At 37.9% G+C, this 19,266-nt stretch overlaps 1 protein-coding gene across 1 annotated transcript; it reads right to left on the reverse strand.

The window, feature by feature from the left end:
- Positions 1-12: 12 nt before the first annotated feature.
- Positions 13-18,560, reverse strand: mfn1a (mitofusin 1a). Its single transcript, XM_051131188.1, has 18 exons — positions 18,408-18,560; positions 18,179-18,302; positions 13,160-13,295; positions 12,678-12,840; positions 12,378-12,502; positions 11,891-11,999; positions 8,005-8,112; positions 6,837-6,990; positions 6,468-6,535; positions 5,758-5,879; positions 5,455-5,581; positions 4,179-4,283; positions 3,189-3,291; positions 2,839-3,059; positions 2,613-2,729; positions 2,303-2,499; positions 1,001-1,135; positions 13-179 (listed from the first exon to the last, which is right to left on the reverse strand). The coding sequence occupies exons 2-18, from the start codon at positions 18,291-18,293 to the stop codon at positions 110-112; spliced, it is 2,175 nt and encodes a 724-aa protein (XP_050987145.1). The 5' UTR covers positions 18,294-18,302; positions 18,408-18,560; the 3' UTR covers positions 13-109.
- Positions 18,561-19,266: the final 706 nt, after the last annotated feature.

Genomic DNA, 19,266 nt, shown 5'->3' on the forward strand with positions numbered 1-19,266 from the left:
CTGAAATACTGAACTGAAAGGAATCTTTTAGATTCCATCGACAGTGGGTTGTTCCAGCACTGAACACTGGAGGCCAGTCTTACTCATCCACGGTTTCTTCTTGCTCTAGTTAATGTTGAATCTGCAGATATTGTGCTGAAAAAGACTCCAGTTGTGACTCCAGATCAGTGGCTTTATGCCTGGGAATAAAACAAATATTATCGGTTTAGACCGCTTAAAATAGTGTCACCAATGACAATTACAAAAAAAAAAATTAATGCTTTTTTTTATTTGAGTTTCCTGAACCCTCCCCTCAGCCTGGTCTACAAACTCATACTATTGGTTGAGCCAGTGTCAGAGACAGGTTTTTTTTTTAAAGGTGTTTATTCACACAGTGACCAACACTAATCTAGTTGGGAAAGTGTTTTTTTTGAATGATATTGATATTGAATGAATGATACTGAATGAAGCCACATTCTAAAATCTTGTCACATTACATAATTGTATGGAGTTAATACAGATCAATGATACTTGCACTATTACCAAATTAAAGTCTGACTTCTTAAAAAAAAAAAAAAAAAAAAAAAAAAAAAAAAAAAAAATGATGTATTGAGGTAAAGTTAAATACTTAATGCATTACATGTGAACAATTATGTATGTTAATAATATTAATGTATGTAATTAAAATTGATTAACTTTGAGCCAGGCCTCGGAGAAATTAATCTACACATGTCTTACTTACAATTGTCTTTATGTTAAGCAATAGAATAGAAGCAAATATTGAACTATTTAAAACTACATCAGCTTAAAATAAATAAAAAAAAGTAGCATAAAATGCAATTGCATTTTGTAATGGAAAAAAATATAAAATGAACATGCAATGCTGTTATATGATGCTGCCCCACCTTTCCTGTGCTTACCTTTACAGAATTACCAATTGACAAGGATTTGCTTTCAATTAAAGGTAATTATCTCCGGTATGAGCTGTCAGTCTCTCTCACGCACATCATGACTGTTCTACCTGAGGGTTTTGGAGTGTCTCTGGACACACTCCAGGCGCTGAATCCTGGCGCTGAGTGTGCGGATCTCCGTTTCAAGCTCCATCTCGCTCTTGTCAACCTGTTGGCACATGCGGGCAAAGACGGCCACCATCTCCCTGCAAGAACACAGAGAGGCATATCCTTCATACATCGCCCACACACACTTATAGATCATATAAACTAATAACATCTCAATATGTTTGCACGAAGGTCAGTGAAGTGCAGTGTTGTCTTTTCAGCTGTCAGCTTGTGGATGAAATATTCACTCAACGTTGCTATGATTAAGTGCTGGGAAAGGCAGGTAATGTGTCATATTATTTACCTTTTACTAAGTCCGTGTCCTTCAGTGTGCAAAGTTGACGGACAAATAGCTGGATAAAAGGGTCACTTTATGTACACAAACACCCTATAAAAAGGGTGTTTTTACACTACCATTGAGAAATTTTAACCAAAGCAAGTTATAGACTTTTCACTAAGACGGTAAAGAGTCGTATCAACTTGTGGAAAATGGGCATCCGATGACCCCTTTAAATGATTCCTAATAGGAATAGGAATCCACATGATCGTGAATTTTGCATCAGGGTGAAACATTTCAAAAGCAAGAAGTGGTGTCAAAAGCAGTTTTTTAAGCTTCAAAATTTTAGTCCCTATTCAGAGTGATTGCAAGGAAAGAGTGGCCAGAACATTCTGGTAAACATCTACTTTGGAATGGCACAAAAAAGACTAGCAAATGATTAATTGCGATTAATCGCATACAAAATGAAAGTGTGAGTTTGAGTATATGTGTGTGTACTGTGTGTAATTATGTATATATAAATACAAACACATTCATTTATATATTTAAGAAATATTTACAAGTATATTTGTATTTATTTATTATTTATTATACTTTTTAAATAATTTATATTTAAATAAAAATATTTTGTACATATAGAACATATTTGTCTTAAATATATACATTATTATGTATATATAAATACACACAAATTAATTAAGCACAGTACATACATATATATTAGGCAAACTCAAACTTTGATTTTGTATGCGATTAATCGTTTGCCAGCCCTAAAAAAAAAAAAAACACGATTTGTTGAGACGACTTAAAATAATGTTACTCTGCTGCCTTAAAAGTTCAGTCAACCTGAAATGTTAAGCTGTACTAAGTGACAATTTGGAATTTTGAGTTGAATTAAAAAAATTTGGTTTGTTAAACTTAAAAGCTGGGTAAGTTATCCAGCTGCCTGTTTAATTAAAATGTTTAATTTTTAGGCTCTGTCACTCACTGTTGCACCTGCTGTCCACAGTCGCTGCTGATGATGTGTGAAATGGCCTGCAGTCTTTGAGTGGCGTAGTCCACAAACTGCTGCTTAAGGGCCCTCTCTTTAGCGCTGTTGGTCCAAGTCAGTCTTTCATACAGGTAGAGCAAACTATAGAGACTCACAGAAAGTACAATAACCCTCCATCCTGCAGAACGCCACACCTGTCCAAAAATACAATTTACATGACTGTGTTTGTATTGAATGTATTAGAACTTAAAGTTGGCACCTGAAGCGCTTTCCTGGTATAAAACAATTTTAATCAGCTATTTCTTACCACTCCAGCAATGACCAGCATGCCCACTGATGCTCTGGAGGTGAGAGAGACCAACCCTGTTGCCATGGAGATAGCCAACTCTTCCTGGGCTCCCAAAGGAGCAGAGGAAGAGCTGAGCTGTGGACAAAACATATTACATCACTTTAAACCAATTTGCGTTTGATATGCTATTAGACGTCATTAAAAACAAGTGCAAACCAAAAAGAAAGAACACTTGGACCATTACTTGTAATTTTTGATCCAACAGGCTCAAAGCTTGTTTTGCTTTAGCAGGCCCCAGGAAACGGTTCACCAAGAATGTAAGACCCAGTGAGAAATGAAAGTTGATGTCCTCCACAAAGTCTTCACAGAGGCTGGCAAAGTTCAGGTCATACGTAATACTGAACTTCCTATTGGGGAGGTGTAGTTGACCTCGGGCAGCAGGGGGCAGCAGAGGACGTAGTGTGTCTAGGCATGATAATGACAGGAAAGGGCTGTCAATGTTGACAGCAGTTTAGTCTAAAATATCCTTTGCCAGGGAAAGCTTGTTTACTGGAGACTTTATGTCTGAAGTGAAAACTGTGCATGAGTCTGTACCCATAATGTCTCTCTGAGATGACAGCACACAGCCATTTATACTGCTGGAACAGCTCAAGTCCAAATTCTTCACCATTCTCTCCTCTACATAGGCCATGAGCTTCTGCAAAATGCAAACAAACACAATTCTAGTCTTTTTACCAATTAGATAATGAAAAATTAAAAAAAATTAAAAAAAATTAAAAAATCAGTTCATAAACAAGACTACACCAGATAATAAAATTTAAATGTAATTGTATATAATGTGTGTGTGTGTGTGTGTGTGTATATATATATATATCATTATTATTATTATTATTATTATTAATATTATTCTATTTATTTATTTATTTATTTTTTGTAGTGTGTGTCTATGCATTTAAATTTTATTTTCATTTCATTTTTACCAGGAAATGTACAAATTATATAATCCATTCGAACTGTCCATTTGAAATAAACATGTTAACTGATTAACATTAATTAACAGAATCTCGAGTTTCACAAATAGCATGAATGTGCATTTATACTGCTGCACAAATATGACATTAAATACTTTTACTCAGGATTTATTACATTTATGAAATAATAAAAATGTTTTACATATTTTAGTACAAAATGTAAGCACTCTGTAAGCACCATTGTGCCTTAGATTTTGAAGATGGTACACAGCTGTGTAAAAGCCTGTGGATTAGTCTGATTAAAGAATAATGTTTATAGTCTTTACTGTGTGTGGGGACCAGCAGGAAATTAAGAGACTAGCTTATCAACTCTGTTATGATCACACAGACAGCTATCACTGCAGTATTAACAGAGTTAATACAGATAAATTTCTAGGTATGAGTCAGTGAACAGAACTTGAAAGATAATTTACTGCTTAACAAAGCTCATGTGTTTGGGTTTCTTTGTAATATGTTTCATACTTCAAAGGTTAATTCCCCATGCTTTTTTTTTTTTTTTATCTGACTTTAACATAAATTACTTAAAAAAAAAAAAAAAAAAAAAAAAACTCACAGTTTTGTACAAGGCTAAGGCATTTAGGGCAGGGCTAAAATCAGAGCAGAATTCATCCACAAGAACAGACAGGCAACGAATCTCTTCTGCCATGGCACTGGACACCTAGAAGAACAGCAGTGAGAAATAATTTGGCCTTTTAACACACATAGAAAACAGGAGATACAGATGCTCCTCAGCCACAATAGTTATTTTACTTTTGATGGCTAAGTGGTCAGTTTAACAATAGGCCTACTTCAAGTCATCACGCAAACGTGTCAGCGCATTTTTGCGAGTGGCAGTTAACTTTGCTACTAAATCTAATAGCATAGATTTGACAGTTGCAGTCAGCAGAAAACCTAAGAAAAACACTAGTTAAAATAATTCATATTTACCAAAGCAAATACATTGTTTACGTCTTAACGTTGATTTGTTATTTAGAATGAATTCAAGCAGCAGAGTAAATGTGACAATTATGAGCCGACTGCATGCTACAAGAAACACTGAATTTTATTTCTGTATTATTTATATCACTCAATCCTATTATTCTTGCCAGAAAATAAAGAAAAGGTGGTTTATTTTGCATCAGATTATTAAAGTGGTAGCCAATACACAGCATAAATACCAAATACCAGAAATGGTGTCATGTAATAAATATTTTTAATACGACTAAATTTATATTTAATGTATATTTAATAATTAAATCACAATTTAATAAAAAAAAACATTGTATGTTTTTTTTATATATATATATTTATAACATTCAGTTTTAGTTATTCAGAAAGCAAGTAAATTACAGAAAATGAGCAAAGTAAGTTTACATTATTACAGATCATTATCACTGACCCTAACATGTTTAAGCACTTTCCAAAAAACAAAACAAAAAAACAATTAAGCTGTTTACACTGTGAAAATTAATACTTATTATCACACGTACATCCGTTTTTTCTTTATTGTTTATGATGAGTCAAATTCAGTCAGCAAACATGTGCACTGAACAAAATCTGGTGTTTCAGCGATGACTATTCTGAATGCCTCTGATTGGCCTTTGCATTCATAAGCTCAAGAGAATCTTGTGTGATTGGACACGCAAAAAGAAACATGATGCAACATGAGCAGATCTAAATGCCGCAGTTGACAATTTTCATTTCATTTTCATTTTATTCATGACAGCCGAATAGGGGCATTTTTGTGAGCACAATTGTTACTTTTCAGTGACTGCCCAGGGAAAGGCTAAGCCTTGCCCAGCTTTACATGCACACTGCTTATGCTGGTATTGGTGGGAGTTGCTGATTACCTTGTCAGCCACTTTGTCAGTTATGGCCTTTATCTTGTCTTTGATGTCCTCGGTTAGGAAGTTGAGCTGATTTCGCACAAACTCCAGCCGATCCATTAATGCTTCACGCTCTTCTAGTGAGAACACTCTATGGATTTACAGAGGTTCAAAAAGGAGAACATTCCATTCCACAATGCCATGCTAAAGAACAAAACAGTTTTGCACTGACTGAGAGAAGCTTGGTTCAATAGTGGTACCAACTGTTGTCTTTGGGAGCTTGGACAAAGACCCTCCATTATAAAACAGACAGGTAATGGAACTCACTTCTTTTCTGCTGAAGAAATATTGATGGCATCCATGATAGCCTTAACCGACTCAGTGATCTGCCAGGCTCTGATTGTGTGCTGCTCAAACTTGGTCTTCACGGCAGACTGTGATATAAATTCCTGTGGAGTCCATGAAGCGTGTGCTTGAGCCATCATTGTACCACAATGCTCAGGGATCACAACACGATTAAAACTAATCAAAACAAGATTCCAACGGTAAGATTTTATCTATGCCTATCAACATGGGTGACATGTTTTGCTGCTTTCCACTCTCATCATTGGCTGCTCACATGGCTGAATCACAACAGACCCATCTATTAATGCCATCGTAGATTACTGTGAATTTTCATCCCTGGATCCCAAGAATGTGAGGTACGTTCACCTACTCAAATCAGCTAACTTGGCTCAGGGATTGCCACTGTGGGAATGGCTGCCTGGAATCTATGAGGAACACCAAATATCTCACACATCTGGGAGCCAGCAGCACATGGCCTGAATCGATGGGAACCAGCTTGCTTAAGGAGACCGTCACCACGTCACACCATTTCTGGGTAAAGCCATCATAAATTCTCATCTAGTCTAAACAGCATACAGACAGGACTAAGACTCATTTTCCATGAAGCTCCTCTTAATCTTCATTGTTTTCAGCCTCATTGTCAGACAATGATTATCCTGGAGCCAGTCACCACAGTTTGAGCACATTCTCACCTCAAATGTTCTTTCAAAACTTTGGAACTCCATCAGTCGCTCTTGGAATCCTTCAGCCAAAGCACCGCCTTTAAATAAAAAGCATATTCCCGTTTGGTCTGCTTAATACCACCAATACATAAAATATGAAATGAAGCATGTGAGATGGAGCACCATTTTTGCGTATTTTTTCACACTTAAAATTGCACCTCAAATACCATTCTCAATATCATTGGGCCACTCCAAGATTTATTAGCATCTGCCTCAGAGTGTTTTATGGTTGTTACACTCATTTTTAACTTGGCTAAGCCTAGTTTTTCCTGGTCTCCCTCCAGAACAGTGTCAAAAGCAGAAGGCTCTGCACTGTGTGACCAAAGCAGTGGAGCCTACCAGTCTCTGGCATTCCCTGGGCGCGGTGGATCCTGGCACTCAACACCTCCTTGGCAGACACAAAGAAGATGCGGTCAGGTGCCTTGTTAAGGTCCACTACCTTCAGCTCCTCCACTAAGAAACTGACACAGCGGTCCATGTGCTGCTTCCGCACCTAAAAAAGCAGTGAAGTAGAAACAAATTAACAGAACTTCACCTCCATTAACACACTTTCATTTTTTATCATTAATAAATTTAGAATTCATAAACATTTTCAAATCTATTTGTATGTTAATATACCTGATAGGGGTGTAACGGTTCACAAAATTCATGGTTCGGTTCGATACGACACAGTGGTGTCACGGTTCGGTACGTTTTCGATACAGCAAAAAGAAAGAAATGCCAGAGAAATTTCCTTGATTTTTACAATTTTTTTATTTGTTAAAACTAACATCATAAAGTTATCACTTGTGGAGAGTGAGTCGAGCTGATGAGTGAGGTGAAAAAGACAAGACGTTGTCTAAAGATTTAGTTTAGTAAAACACAAAAGCACCAGCTTTAAAACTATTTTAGACTTAGGCCTTTTGACTTTTGCCATTTATCTAAGATGATTTTGGAAGCTTTTTTAAGGCATTCATTTTTTTATTTATTTGGTTCCACCGTGTTTGCTGATTTTCAGTGTTTTATATTTAAACTTTCTGTCAGTTAACTCTAACAAACTACCTCACCATCAAAACCCTACTGGGGTAGTGTGTTTTTCTTTGGGGGTGGGAGGGGCAGACCTCACATTGCCTGTTACGTCATTTGGGCTGCCTTGTCGAACACAGTGGCACTGAGAACATTATATTTCACACGCTTTAAGCTTTTTTATTTTCCAGATGTAAAAGGATTAGTCCAACCAAACCAAACTGAAAGCCTGGTACCAAACGGTTCAATACAAATACGTGTATCGTTACACCCCTAATATGTGAGCTTCTCAACTGTTAAGCACTGCATGCTGTTTGTGAAAGACATACTGAAAATTAAGAGTTAGTAAATAATCCAATTTCTTTGGACCTATAAATCTGAAATGTATGACAGAGGAATGTTATATTATGCAAAAATCAGTGGTTTTGTGTGCAGCAGTTTGTGTGGAGAATCACTTGTGACTAATAAATGTAGGTTATGAGTCATTTGTAACAAAACTTACATCTTCCAGATACTCTGGCTCTAAGACAGATGCATCCCAACGATTATTCAGGATAAAAATGTTGGGCTTTGATATGCGCTCATTCACTTTGTGGAAAAAGTGCTTCTCCTTTCAAAGTAAAGAGGAACAAATAAAAACAAGAATGTTTAGGTAAAAGAAAGAAAAACTGCAAATAATTGTAATTTAAAAAAAAATTAAAACACTACAAACACACACCCACAGCTATCCTTGTAGGGACTTTCAATAGGCGTAATGGTTTCTATACTGTACAAACCATATTTTCTATTGCCCTACACCAACTCTACACCTAAACCTACCCATTACAGGAAACTTTCTGCATTTTTACTTTCTCAAAAAAAAAAAAAAAAAAAAAAAAAGATTTATCAGCTTTTGTACCCATGATACCTTAAAATGCCTTAAAATTTTAAGTTCAGTCAACTAAAATAAGTTTAGTCAACTCGAAATGTTAAGTTGTCCTAATTAACAACTTAGATATTTGTGTTTGCTAAATTTAACAGATGGGTAAGTAACCCAGCTGCCTTAATATTTTAAGCTGATTCAACTCAAATATCACTTAGTGATATTAGTTGTCACTTAGTATAATTAACATTTCAAGTTGAATAAACTTTTTTTGAGTTGACTGAACTTAAAATTTTAAGGCAGCCAGGTTACAAATTATTTTAAGCTGACTCAACAAATTGTTTTTTACAGTGCATGGGGACCTCAGTTTAGGTCCCCACCATGACAGGTCCCCATGAGTGTGTGTGTATTCAGGTTTAAAGGAACACCACTTTTCCAACTCCCCTAGAGTTAAACAGTTGAGTGTTACCGTTTTCTAATCCATTCAGCCGATCTCTGGGTCTGGCGGTAGCACTTTTAGCATAGCTTAGCATAGATCATTGAATCTGATTTCAGGCAGCACCTGAAAATAGGCTAACTTCCGTCAACATAACCAACGTGACCACCTGCTTGCACAGGGAGACTATTTTCAGGCGCTGTGTAATATTGCGCCTGCTGCACCCATGGTACCGCAGCAAAGTTCCTTGATTATTGCGCTGGAATGAGAGTATAGTTCCTAGCCATATCAATCTTGAAAATCGCAACTTTTCATTTTTCATAAGTCTTAGTGCACAATGTAACTACAGAAGAGTCAAGTTTTAAATACGAAAAATATTGAAACTCTTTGGTCATTTTTGAGCGAAATGCTGACGGTCTAATTAGATTCAATGATCTGTGCTAAGCTATGCTAAAAGTGCTACCGCCAGACCCAGAGTTCGGCTGAATGCATTCGAAAACAGTAAAATTCAACTGTTTAACTTTAGGGACGTTGGAAAATGAGCCTGTTTTCAAAAAAGTGGAGTGTTCCTTTAAGTCCCCACCAGGATATATAAACCAAATGCACATATACACATACACGCACACGCACACACACACACACAAAGCCTGGTGAACATACTAGTACCTATTTCTTACCAATTTCTTGTTAGGATACTTCCTTTTATGAAGACCAATAGTAAAATTCTTTAATGTTACAAGTAAATTTAAATTTAGGCCTCACAACATTATACTCATTTAATGTTATTAAATTATTAGTAGCCTACTTTTTAAACATGAAATTTAAAGAAGACTTAGATGATTGAAAATGATGACTTAGATAACTAGAAATGTTTATTATGTATACAGTGTGTGTACATGCATAATTATTAGGCAAGTTGATATTCTGATTATATATATTTTTTTACATGCACATTTTACCAATAGCAAACCACATCAATCTTAATAACTACTAATAATTTTGTATTTAATCATTTATAAGTGATATATAATTGTCCATGAAGGCTGGAAGTGAAAAACTGGAGATTAACCTTAGACTGAAAAGTCAAAAACTATTAAATGCCCAAGAGAAGGATGCAGTACTAAAATTTGCTAAGTTAAGACATGACCATTGGAAAGTGTAATGCTCACTGGGTCAGAAAAAGAAAAGACACACTTTAACTGCAAAAGAATTAAGAATAATCCACATTAGGAAAATGGCACAAACACAAGTAGACATCTAGACCTGACAGAGACAGAATGGAAGGACCAGGACTTAAATACATAGGGTAATTGGGAGAAACACAGGTGTGACAAATAACTAATTAGACAGAGGAGAAACTGGGTCACTGAGTACATAGGGAGGGAAAACACAACAACACAGGTCCATAGTCCTGACATATCGCACCCCTCCCGGAAGGTGTGTCCTTGCGCCGTAGACAATAAGGCTCGGGAGGAGGACGATGAACAGAGTCCAGGATGGAGATGACAAAGGGAGGAGCCAGGGAGAAAAAACAAGAGTGACTTGGAGCACACGGAGCTAGGCATGACCCAGGCCACAGCCATAATGACAGCCCACGCCGGAGCCGACCTAGGGAGGAAGGGCTGATGACTCCAGGGGGCCAACCGGCGGCGGTGGAGCAGGTGGAGGAGGAGCCCGAGGTAAAGAGGGAGAGCCGATGAGCCAGGGTGACAAGGAGGATCCGGAGGGCCGAGGTGGAGCTGGAGGGATAGAGGGACTAGGCGCAGCCAGAGGAGTGGAGTCCCAAGACGCAGGATGGATGACGACAGACTAAGGCGGAGCCGGAAGGACGAGGAAGCCTGGTGGAGCCAGTGGACTGCCAGGCCATGGCGGAGTGGAGGGAGGTATGAGCCATGGTGGAGCCACTGGGTTAACGGGCCGAGGCGGAGTCCTGGACACTGAGGGTGGAGGTGGAGACAAGGGATCCTCCAGCCAACACCAACACCAATGGAGACTGGCAGACCCGCAGCGAGTCCACTGCACAGATGGAGGGCTGATGGTAAGCAGAGGGGCTGTCAGAGAAAAGCAGAGGAAGAGGCAGGTGCATGTGGGAGGGTGGGCATCTGTGAGCCTCCGGGCTCTCGGGATGCCCTTAAGAACAGAATGAGCAGAGGGCGTCATCCGGGTAGCTGGTGGTTTGAGCTAGCACAAGGAACAGTCTTGTATGGTCTTTGAGACATCTGTCCTCCTGCTCCAGCAGGAGGACGAGGTATTCAGGGTGAAGGAGGGCATCCATAAGGGAAGACACAACAGAAACAAAAAACTGGTGCAAAAAAATAGAAACAAAAACCAAGAGGAAACACGGAGGTAACTGTTTCTGGTCAGGTCTTCTGTCACGGTGTTGTTGAAGGGAGAATGCAGTAGGCAAGGAGTAATCTTTCTTTAATAAATGAAAATGCAGGAGTAATCAAACATAGGAAACAGCAAACAACCTAGTAGACCAGGCAAAGGGAAAACTAAACAGGAACTAATATACAAAGGATAATTAACAACAGGTGCATGGCATAAAGCAGTGAAGGTAATTAACTAATGAGAACAGGAACCAAACCAAATAAGGGCAAACAGGAACTAAACGGGAACATACACATGACAACCACCAGATTCTGTCATACAAGAGGATGTGGTGCTGGTCCTTCAAGAGTAACTCTCAATTTATCTGTCATGTGATTCTTATTAAGTAGGGGTCTTTTTTTATTCTTTACCTAACCTAAGTCTCTGAGAGCCTGACATCTTGCACTGCTGGAGACTCCAGAGTAGGCTGCAGTTCTGGAAAATGGTGGCGCTGGAGACAAATGGGTTCCTCATGGTTTCACACTTACTACTTCACATTAATTCAGTTTTTTTTTTTTTGCAGTTAACATGTGTCTTTTCTTCTCCACCTGCTTTTTTCTGATCCTGTTGACCCAATGAGCATTTTAGCCTTTAATTCATGCCGTAACATTGCAATTTCTGTTTTGCATTAGTTTGAAATATTTCTCATGGGGATTTTAAACATTTTTGACTTTTCCATCTAGTACCTACAGTGACTATTTACTCTGTTTGTCTACTCACTGTGTTCATAATGGTAGACTCAGAGTTTGCCACAAGCACAAACACATCAGCATCTAAACAAAACTTATCAATCCAACTGTCCAACTCTGATGTGACATCTGTGCCTGGGCTACAGAGAGAGAAGAGCGGGGGTTATTAATATTTCATCAAACAACGCATCATGTCTCATTCTTTATTGCTAAATATATCAGGGAATTTGGTGTCTGATTTTCATTTTTCTGCAAACAGAAATCAGACATGAAACAAGTTTTCCTGTAAACCAAATAGGTATTTACCACCCATGATATCTAGAACAGCACTGCCAAAATCCATTAGTGCTTTCACTTGGCCCTTTTCACAACACATCAAACCTTGTAGAGTTCCTTGCAAAAGTATCTGCTAAGGATACCTGGAGTATGCCAGCGATTGTCCAGGTCTATTGTTCATGTGCCAAACCTGTACTGCAGAACCTTAGTTCAGCTCTGACAACACACAGAGGGGTCCATACCTGTCCATCAGGACCAGATCATCTCTCAGCAGTGCACACTTAGCTTTGGGCCAAAACACTCGGACTAGACAGCCTGAATCTTGGTTCCTGTCCATATGCAGAGCGTGAGCAAGCTGATTGACTGTCTGTATGGTAAAGACAAATTTTAAGGTTCAACAAGATCAAAAATTATGACATTACATTATCATACACTCCCTCTAAAACTGTCCTTATGCCATGACGTAATACTTTAGATAGATTAAAATGAGCTCAAATTAATGTAGTTTACAAACATAATGAGGTCTGAAAACTGCGTCATACTTCAATGTTTTTCCTCTCTTCAGAGTCGTCAGTGGTAAGGTAGGCATGTTCTCCGTCTGTGCCCTCCACACTCAGAAAACAGTTAGTTGTGTGGCCGATTCCACTGGGCAGAACCCGTTCCCTTAGCATGGCATTAATTACTGTACTCTTTCCATTACTGGTCCTGAGAAATAACATGTAGCACCCAGTAACTATCCATTTAGCTTCTCTGATTTAATGATCTCAAATCAAGTTAGAGAAGAAAGAGAAAAGTAAAAAACCCAGAGAGATTACGTTAAAGTGTTTGGTGCCTCACTTATGGATTTGTATAAAACAACTATGCGTACAAAACAAAAAAAAAAAAAATAATTAAATTAAAAATTAAAAGAAAAGAAAAAAAAAATCTATTTATTTTGGCTAAACAGCTGAAGAACTAAAGCAAAAACATTAACCATTTAGTTTACATACCAGTAAGCTTAGATTAGTCATCACTGTAGTTGTACCTGCCAAAAAAGGCCACCTTCATATGTCTGCGGGCTAGCACATCTTTGATGACGGTTAGTTTCCTAGAGCAGGCCTGGATCTGCAGACACTGTTTTTCCTCAGCTACATGCTCAAGATCCTCATTCTTCCATGTCTCTGGGTAACACACATATTAAATACCATTATACAGTTAAGAGCAGGACTAGACTTAGCTGATTGATATGGAGTTTTTCATATTTTCTTTTGCAGCATTATGCTAAAATGCTTTAAAGTCAGTGTAAATGCAGTTCAGAGAATTGTTTTTAAACACATTATAAATGTTAGAAATGTATTGCTGAAAACTGTTACAAAGACTGTGTGAACTGTGTAGTACTAAATTGTGGAGTTAGACCGTTAAAGAGTTTTTCACCATTTCTGTATTCAGGATTTTTTGGGCGGGTCTGAAATCATGTCTCGATGACACACTGGAGTCACTGAGCATGGCCCCTCTCCTATGATAACTACAGCGTATTAACATTAGTAGTTTGCCCGCTCAATTTTGAGTTACTGTCATACCATTCATTACTACAGCCTACAGTTTGCTAGCTAGCTATGCCCTTGTCATGTAAATGCATATTACCTGTGATATTTTACAAAACAGCTCGACCTCCTTATTTATATTTATTTGTATTTGAATGTTGAGAAAGGCAGCAGCTTTTTTTTGCGAGTGGCCGAGGTATCACCGCCGACAGCGGACATGCTCCCCGCAATTGAGAGCAGAGAATGCTGTTTATTTTTTAAAAATTGATAATTTTTTTTTTATACTTTTGCACACCTGGATTTATGAACTTTTTTTTGCCATTCTTTTTTGCAGATTCTTTGAAGCTCAGTCAGTCTGGATGGGGACTATTGTTGGACAGCCATTTTCGAGATTCTCCATAGATTTTCAATTGGGTTCAAGTCTGGGCTTTGACCTGCATTGTCTTGATTGTGTGCTTAGGGTCATTGTTCTGTTGTAAGGTGAACTCTTAGCCAAGTCTAAGGTTGTGAGCAATCTGGATAAGGTTTTCATTAAAAGGATAGTTCAGCCAAAATTATACTTTTGTAATTATTTTCTCACTCTCTTTAATTACAAATTCCATTTCTTTCATTTTGGTTACCAACATTCTTCAAATTACTTCTTTTACATTTTTGGGTGAAATAACTGATTTGTGCTTCTTCAGTTTTTCTTTCTACCTTGACCATTCCTTCAATCCTGGTGCTGACACGTGATGTTACCACCACTGTGCTTCACCTGTTGGGATGCTTTTGTGCAGGTGATTAAGCAGTGCCTCATTTGCTAAGGACACAATGCTTGGGACTGAGGTTCATCAGATAATCTAAGAATCTTGTTTCTCAGAGTCTTCTTGCAAGTTTCAAGGGGGATTTCATGTGCCATAGACTGAGGAGAGGCTTTCATCTGGCCTCTCTCCCACAGTGGAGAGTGCTCCTATGCATGTTTCTCCTATCACCACAGATGATTTCTGGATCTCAAACAGATTAACCCATATCCATCCAATCAGTTGAATTTGCCATAGATGGACTCCAGACAAAGTGTGGAACCTTCTCAAAGAGTATGCATTTAAATGATGAGCTAAATTTCAAGTGTCATATTGAAGGATCAGAATACTTAATGTTATGCAGAGTGATGTGAGCAATATCATACATTTCACACTTAGGCCTTCAGTGGTGTCCTGCTTGAATAAATCCATCTGTTAATTAAGACATGCAGGGCTGTACAGTGTGACATGTATGTTGCACATGCTACAAATAAATTTTTCTGTGCGATGAATAAATATACCACAGCAGCATACGTGTGATAGTCTTGCTACATTTGTGTGAAGAACACAGAACAATTCCAGAAACCTTTTTCTGTGACTCACACTTGTGGAGTTTCTGCGTGAGGGTGCCCTCTGCGACGAGTATGAGTAAAACAGACAATAAACAGAATCAGAAATCTGGCTTGAAAATGGCTTTGTATGTACATCTGTGACCAAATCAATTTCTTTTCCTCTGTCAGCCATTGTGGGTTAAAAAGAATCTGTTAAAGGGGTCATATGATATAATTTCATGTTTTCCTTTGTCTTTGGAGTACCAGCTGTTCGTGCATATAAGATCTGTAAAGTTGCAAAGATTAAAGTCCGAACCTAAAGAGATATTCTTTATAAAAGTTAAGACTAAGCCACACTTAAAACAGGTCATTCAAACACGCCCCCACATGTCCACGTCACGGTGTGGGAAGATTTGCATAATACCGCCCAAATGTATACGCAAAGAAAGGAGGTGTAACTTTTATTCTCGTTGTAGTATTGTTTCAGCCGTGTTTCAGCTGTCCAGTTGTGTGTTTCGTTGCAAAAGCAAAACTACTTTGTTTGGCCTTCCAAATGAGTACACAACTAGAAATCAGTGGTTAAGTCATATTTACAACACTGTACAATGCAAATATTCGAGTGTGTGCAGCGCATTTTATGGAGGACTGGGAGAGTGGCCTAAAATGCCGGCTGTGCACACTATAAAGTGGGGCAATTCCAACTTTGCAAGGACAATCTGGTACTTCTGACTCACAGCCTGTAAGTACGTTTTCATTTTTAAAGAATTTGCTGCTGACTATTCAAATGCGAGTTATGAGCAGTGTAGGGTAGTGCTTGTTTGTCGTTTCTACAATCACAGATGCAGACATGGTTTTATGTTTACGCAGCAGAATGTGACGCAACGCCTAAAAAGACAGTATGAGTCATTATAATCAGTAATTATGTCCCCACTGGTTGCAACAAATGCCTGATTTATAATGGGTTTTATTGTTTTTTTGTCTCATCGCACCGGGACATCACAACATGGTAAGGGGTGTAACATTCGGCCAATCACATGGTATTGGACAGCTGACTAATCAGACCACACCGCACTTTTCAGAACGATGAGCTTTGTAAAAATCAACGTGTTTCAGAAAGGAGGGGCAGAGAGGAGCAACAATAATGTGTTTTTTGAACCTCAAACCACATAAACACATTGCATTACACCAAATACCCAAAATAATGTTCTTTTTGGCAACATCATATGACCCCTTTAAATCTACAGGAATATAGTTTAGCTTGTGCAGTTCGGTACAAATGCAGTGTGCAAGCTCTGACTAATCCAATTAATCAATCAAAGGACATGAAAATGCTGATGTTATGGTATACTTGCTAGATGGCCCTGTTGTTGCCAACTTGAAATCTGATTGGTTAAAGCAACAGTTTCATTGCCATTTATTTTAAGCTACAGGCGCCCGAACGAGAAGGTTATATTCCGGCACAACTGGAGGATGCAGTTTTAGGACCACATTTCTAATACCCTATAGTTTTCTTTTTTATTATTTTATTTTATTTATTTATTTATGTATTAGCAGCTCATACTATTTTATAGCACTTGCTTTTCAATTCTGTATATTATTATTTTCAAGGAAATATGTGGTTGTTTAATTGAATTCACTTAATTATTGTCCTAGCCAACTCGTTACCCTAAACATACCCAACCCTCCTGAAATATTTAACCTAATTTATTTCAATATATTCTATATATATATATATGTATATATATATGGTTTTAAATTCAGTTCACAAAGTGCAGTAAACGGTAAAACAATTGCGCTATAAATTAGTATGTTAATTAGTATGTTAATAAATGTTAAATAATTTGAATACAAATACCAGTTTACAACATCCAGCAGCACAATGAACTGTTCTGCACAGCTAAATAGGCTAAATGGAGATTGCTGACACTGCCTCGAACAATCAGGTTCACGCCAGTTCTATTAATAAAAATAAAATGGAAAGATAAAAAAATGAATAATTTCCATGGATCTAGTCTATGCATCTCTTTGCTTGATGTTTGAATCAGTCTCCTCTGCTGAAATAGAATTGGCTAGATGGCGCTGTCACAAAAAATAGGGTCCTAGAACTGCAGTCCTGAAACTACAGGTTGTGCAGGAACATACTATTGTGGCTCGAACTGCAGATTCTGAAGGCTTCAAGGCTGATTTCTTTTACCCTGGTAACTCAAGATGTCAGCCACTGACTTAAATGTGACTGGATAAAAGTTCTAACATTACTGGAGGCAGCACAACAAGAGAAAAGCTATGAATAGAATAGACTATTGGGAATAATTTAATACACATTAATGAAAAATATATGTTAAAATGTCAGTGATTCCGATAGTGTTTACGCAAGCAGAGAAGGTCTTGCTGGCCCTGACGGCTCACCACTGGATGTAAGTGCGGTAATGTGATGTAGTAGTAGTAACGCTTCCATAAGATGAAAATACAATGGCGCTTTAATATAGTACTAGTAACAGTAAAAAATTATTACCATAGTAATATAACATAATATTTGCATGTTACTGTTTTATGTGTTTACAAACCATGATATTGTCCAAAAGTATACAATGGTTTATACTGCAGTTCAGAGATTTAAAATTGAATCTCATGGAGTTAAGTAAAGTTAATAATTATAAGAAATAATAAGAATAATAAGAAATACACAGATGAGCCACATCATGACCACCCCCAGCCTACAGCAATGAGTGTACCTGGCAACTGCAGGTGCAGTTCACAGAGCAGTATATATACCACCCGAGGACCGCTTTCAGTCAGTAGAGTATTCGGTGTAAGAATGGCTGCCAACAGGATAATGCTCCATGCCACACTGTCAGAATTGTCAAGTAGTGGTTCAAGGAACATAATGGTGAATTTTTGAAAATGCCCTGGCCTCCAAATTCACCCAGTCGAACAACTGTGGTTTGAAAAAGCAGATTTGTGATACATCACCACCACCCTGCATTGTACGGGACCCGGAGGACCTCGTGTTGACACCATGGTACCAGATATCTCAGGAGACCTATCGTCACCTTGTCAAATTAATACCTTGCCACGTGGGCCCTGGCCACTGTTTTGTGGGTCCTACAGGTTATTAGATAGGTGGTCATAATGCAATGTCTCATCAGTGTATTTAATAAGCAATATCCTGCAGAAAACTCTTTGTCCTTACCTTCTACAAAATCTGAACACTCTCTAACAAACTCCAACAGCTGGTGAAACACAGCACTGATTGTCCTCTTTGCCACCACAAAGTGCTGCAGCGGTGAAACATTGTCCAGCTCCATGTTTAAATGCTGAAAGCGCAGTGATTATATTTCACACTTCAAATGCCTAAAATATGGTGACATATTGATCCGTTAACCTACTGGTAGCCTATATATTAAGGCTTTGGTACTCACCCAGTCTGAAAACAGAATTTCAGCAGTGCAAGTTCAAGTGGTGCCACTTCTTAAATGAGGTCAACGAGCATCTTAATTAAAAGGAAATTAAACCTTTTGCAAAACATCTTTTCTGGGCCTCTTGGGAAGTCTGTCTGTGTGCAGGATATTGACACTGTCTGATGAGATTTAGCAATACTGAGCAAGTCTTTACAGAGAAGGAACAGTGACCTATAATCCTCTTATTCAGGACTTAAATAAGCAGACAGCTTCCAATCACCTGTCTCTAACCACAAACTGCTATTTCCAGCATCAGTTAGATAGTGTTGTCGATACTGTTTGGTGTATTTATGGTATTTTATAAGTGTATGTTTCATCAGTTTACAGTGTATGTTTTAATGATTTTCAGCAGTGGTTCTAACGGAATCATTTAAAATGGCATTTATGCTCTGCTTTATTCAAGACACATTGATCCAGGTATTTTCCTTTACCAATTGCATGTGAGGTTTGTGTGGCCACTATTTCTCATTTTAATTGTACTGATCATTTTGAAAGAATTTGGCCAAGAGATAGTGCCAGTGTTCCCTTATTTAAATTTTGTAAACAATTACACTTAATTAGGCTTAAAGACACCAGCATTTTAAAAGCTCTGTTGATTTTGTGCACAGTAGTGGGCTAGTCTAAAGACCACACATATGCTATTTTCTCAGCCAGGAAAAAGCAAGAGCAGAAGACTGATAAAGAGAGAGGTGTGGTGGTTTGCTACATGAAAATGTGCAACTTTCCTCCTAACTGTCATAATTTAAATAGTACAATTCTGCATATCTGAAATGCACATTTCTGCCCCACCCAAATGTCTCTCAGTAGTCTAAATGAAAAC

The sequence above is a fragment of the Labeo rohita genome, chromosome 2 (genome assembly GCF_022985175.1).
Source record: "Labeo rohita strain BAU-BD-2019 chromosome 2, IGBB_LRoh.1.0, whole genome shotgun sequence".
Taxonomy (NCBI): domain Eukaryota; kingdom Metazoa; phylum Chordata; class Actinopteri; order Cypriniformes; family Cyprinidae; genus Labeo; species Labeo rohita.